At 43.7% G+C, this 4,496-nt stretch overlaps 1 protein-coding gene across 1 annotated transcript; it reads left to right on the top strand.

Moving 5' to 3' along the window:
* The first annotated feature begins 323 nt into the window (after window positions 1–323).
* On the top strand, window positions 324–2,411 carry SODALDRAFT_333692 (cysteine protease ATG4). Its single transcript, XM_028612048.1, has 4 exons — window positions 324–1,216; window positions 1,272–1,440; window positions 1,502–1,726; window positions 1,778–2,411. Exons 1-4 carry the CDS (start codon window positions 646–648, stop codon window positions 2,169–2,171), a joined length of 1,359 nt encoding a protein of 452 aa, XP_028465733.1. The 5' UTR covers window positions 324–645; the 3' UTR covers window positions 2,172–2,411.
* The last annotated feature ends 2,085 nt before the right edge of the window (window positions 2,412–4,496 follow it).

Raw genomic sequence — 4,496 nt, 5'->3', positions numbered from 1 at the left:
AATAATAATAATAATAATAATAATAATAATAATAATAATAATAATAATAATAATAATAATAATAATAATAATAATAATAATAATAATAATAATAAATATATATAGCCTAACCTATCTTAATACCTAAATATATAATATTTTATCTCTAAATTAATAGTAATATAGGGGCTAAATTGCCCTGTTTAGTAGTGCCTCTTACTTCGTGTTCGTGGTCGAGATTGCGGGGGCAGAAAAGTGGGGGGACGCCTGTCCGTTCGCTGGTCTTGACAAAGGTGCTAGAAAAGGTATGGATAAGATGACTTGACTCTGGACGGTCTGTCTCTGAGAAGCATGTCGCCCCTGTAACCACATAGTTCGTAAGTGTCCGGTAGAACAACGATCAGGAACTCGAACTCGTCTCAGAGCCTTGTGATTACCAGCTACATGGTTAGATCATCCATCGATATTTGCCACTGTTTCCACACGGGAGACACTGGTCTTGTATTGTAACCGACACAACGGTCATCAGTTCCGCACGACCCCCTGGGATCACCAGGGCAGAGAGTACAATATTGCCGACGTACTGGCGATATCTCAGGGCAACCACGAGACTATATTCTCTCTATCAGCAGTGGCCAGCCTCTGCTTAATCCACTTTCGTCGACCATGGAATCGGTCATGTCGGGTGTTGATCTTGGGCCATATCGCAGATTCGTGCAGAAGATGCTCTGGGACCCCGAGCCACCTAACGACCAAAACAGTGACCAGCCGGTCTGGTGCCTGGGGATTTCATACACCAGAGGCACCAGAGGTGCAAACAACAGTGACAAAACGAGTCCGGCCCTGGCCCAACCCAACACTACCAGGTCGCCACAATGTGATGCCAAACCGGAGGAATCGCTGGCCTTAGGGAGCACCTACCGAACCACATTCGAAACGGTTACCAGCAAGGTTTCCAAATCTCTAACCTTTGATACTATGGGAGACGATAAGGGCTGGCCGTCTGCCTTCCTTGACGACTTCGAGTCAAGGTTCTGGATGACCTACCGATGCGATTTTGGACCTATTCCGAAGTCCACCCACCCGCGCGCGGCATCGGCTCTATCTTTACCGATGCGAATCAAGAGCCATCTCACAGACCAGAGCGGCTTCTCCTCTGATACGGGGTGGGGATGCATGATCCGATCCGGCCAGAGTCTGCTGGCCAACGCCATGGCGCTGCATACCCTCGGCCGTGGTGAGTTGGCGACTTGGTCTGCCTTTCGGGGCTTTTTGAGCTAATCCGCGGACAGAGTGGCGACGAGGAACAAAGCCAGACACAGAACGAAATCTTCTGGCTAAGTTCGCCGATGACCCGAGAGCACCGTACTCCATACACCAGTTTGTCAAGCACGGCGCTGCGATGTGTGGAAAATATCCCGGGGAGTGGTTTGGGCCGTCTGCCACAGCCCGATGCATACAGTGAGGGATAAATAGTGGATGCAAATGTTGAATCTCTCTCGGGCTGACCCGTTTCACGCAGGGCCTTGGCGAATGAACACGAACCACAGCTTCGTGTCTATTCAACGGGCGACGGTCCTGATGTATATCAGGACGGTTTCATGAACCTTGCCAAGCCAGATGGGCAAGCTTTTCGCCCGACTCTGATTCTCGTGGGCACGAGGTTAGGTATTGATAAGGTAACGCCAGTATATTGGGAGGCGCTTCTAGCAGCTCTCCAAATGCCGCAGTCAGTCGGGATAGCAGGGTACGCGCACCTCGATTCTCAACGATGTACCCCAGCTAATCACATACACAGTGGCCGGCCTTCTTCCTCGCATTACTTTGTCGGGACACAAGGCTTGTACCTCTTCTACCTTGATCCTCATCACACTCGGCCAGCATTGCCATGGTACGAAGATCATGGCAAGTATACAGAGGCAGATGTAGATTCAGTTCACACTAGACGGCTTCGCCGTTTACATGTAAGAGAGATGGATCCAAGTATGTTGGTGGGGTTTCTCATACTGGACGAAGAAGACTGGGAGGACTGGAAACGAAACGTCAAGCATGTCCAGGGGAAAGCTATTATTCATGTGGCAGATCATGATCCTCGAATGGTTCGTGAGGGTCCCGTCAGAGAACGACGCAGCGCTATCGATGAGGTCGAGATACTCAGTGACGGCGACAGCGACACGGCATTGGCATCGTGATTCCCGTGCGGTTGTGGCGTGGCAAACACGCTAACATTGGTTGCATGGGCAGCTTGAATTGGAAAGCTGAAGAATGACGGTGCTCTGTGTTCAAGGGCTTGTATAATATTGTATGCTGGGACCGGGATCAGCTAGAGCGCTGACGACAACCCGTGCCACGCCCCACTTATATTTTGGTTTATTAGGCACTCACTAGCTATAAGCTGGTGCTGGATAGTTTTATTGCTATGATAGTTTATGGCTACTTTTTTTACGATTTTAAAGCTATATATAACTATCAAGATAATATAACCTAATAACCTATCCTAGACGTAATATATAGCTTACCTAATCGCTTAGCCTTCCTCTAAGCCCTAGCCGCTTTTATAGCTTCTTCGCCTACCTTTTTATATACTCTCTACTTCTTTAAATATATAGCCTTTAGTATATACTCTGCCTTTATAACCTTATCCTTAACACGTTATTTAGCTATCCTACGTGTATCGTTTACTATTAAAACCCCTCTATGCTATGGCTAGATATTCTTAGTAGCGTAGCGTTACTTTATAATAAGCTCGGTATACTTCGTATATACGAGGTCCCTCTTTACCTAGATTAGTTTAGACGCTGGGGATAATAACCCTTTAATAAAGCTTATTACTTTACGTTATATAATAAGGTTTATTTTCACCTTATCACGTAAACTACGCCTAATTCTATAGGCAGAATAATATATCTAATAAAGAGTTATTAGCGTTATCGGGTTCAGGGACTTATCGCTACCACGTAAAGGCGATAACGTAGGTGTAGGTGGTATCGTATATCAAACTAGCACTTATATAGTTAAACCAATAGAGTAAAAGTCTCGTATATATATATTATATTAAGTTATATCTATATAATTCTCTTATATCCTTAATTTAGGTAGTGAAGACTCTAGTATAGGTACTATATTATTTAGATCTATCCTGTCTTTCCCGGTATCTCCCCTTATTATATCCTAATACCCGAGGTCCCCGAGGTCCGAAGCCCTTAGTTAGGCATAGATCCCCTAAGGATTATATTGTGGTCCGTATACCTATACGATACACCCCCTTAGTTAAGGTGGATCCTGCTAGTTTAACTAATTAGAGGCTTCGGTTTAAACTAAAAGCTCTTAACTTTTCTATTATAAATATAATAGTTAAAGGAAAACGCCCTTATAAAAGAGATCTAAATCCGCCCTATTTAACCGTTTAATTTAATTCTATTATAATCGGTTCCTCGATTCTAATTAGCCAGATCGGCTTAATAAGATCTATATCTATTAGATCGGCCACGCCCTTGGAGGCTATTATCGTCGCTATAGACAAGGCTTTAGCACGCTTAATATCTTCGTATAGTTATTTTAACTACTTAATACGAGTCTTTTAATCCGTTAAATTAAGCTATTATTATAATAACTAATAACCTCGGCCACGCCTATTAACCACGGGCGCGTAATAGGAGTAAAATCGATAAAACTACTAAGATAGAGATTATACCCACCGCCTCCTTCCCGGGATACTATTATAGCAGCACCGTAATACCGGCGTTACGGTATAACCGGAAAAGATATAGGATAATCCCGCCCCTATTATCCCGATTTTATCCACGCAGAATTCGTAATAGGCTTACTTTTCGTAATACGAGCGCTCCCCCCCCCCCCTTTTTACCCGTGGCGGGATATAGCGCGGAACCGATATAAGACTAAAAGGGGATTACCGCGCCCCCCGGAACTGAGAGTAACTAAGATTAAGGTAAAGTTTTAGGCCTTACTAGCTAATAAGAACACGATTAAGTAGGTTATAGAGCTAGTAAAGGAAATAATCACGATACGTATTACCCGTAAGGACGCTAGTATAATACCGCTAGTATACCTATACGTTACTATTTATTACGTTATATAAGAGGAACTCCGAAAAGGAATAAATAGCACGAAAAAGACCTAGGCTAGTATTATAGCCTAGGCTTCTATAACGGTACCGCTATAGGACTTTAACCCCCCTTAAAGTAATCCTTATTAAGCATTACCGGGAATTAATTATCCGTTAAGGAACCCTCCCCGAAGATTAGCCCCTTAAGAATAGGACCTTAAAAGATATTATCTAAGCTATAAACGCTATAATTACCCGATACGATACCGTAGCGGTATAGAAACTACTAAGCGGAGATATCTACCTTACCTTTACCGAAAGGGTATAATAGTAGGCTATCTATAAGGAATAATAAATTAAAAAGGCTTTTAGTAAAGGAGCTACCCTAGCCGTATATACCTACCTTACGCTAGCTAAGGCTATCCTTTATAAGGTCCTTAACGCCTTATCC

The sequence above is a fragment of the Sodiomyces alkalinus genome (assembly GCF_003711515.1).
Source record: "Sodiomyces alkalinus F11 unplaced genomic scaffold SODALscaffold_6, whole genome shotgun sequence".
Classification (NCBI taxonomy): domain Eukaryota; kingdom Fungi; phylum Ascomycota; class Sordariomycetes; order Glomerellales; family Plectosphaerellaceae; genus Sodiomyces; species Sodiomyces alkalinus.
The sequence above is the reverse complement of the archived record's forward strand: the minus strand, read 5'-3'. Positions and strand labels throughout refer to the sequence as shown.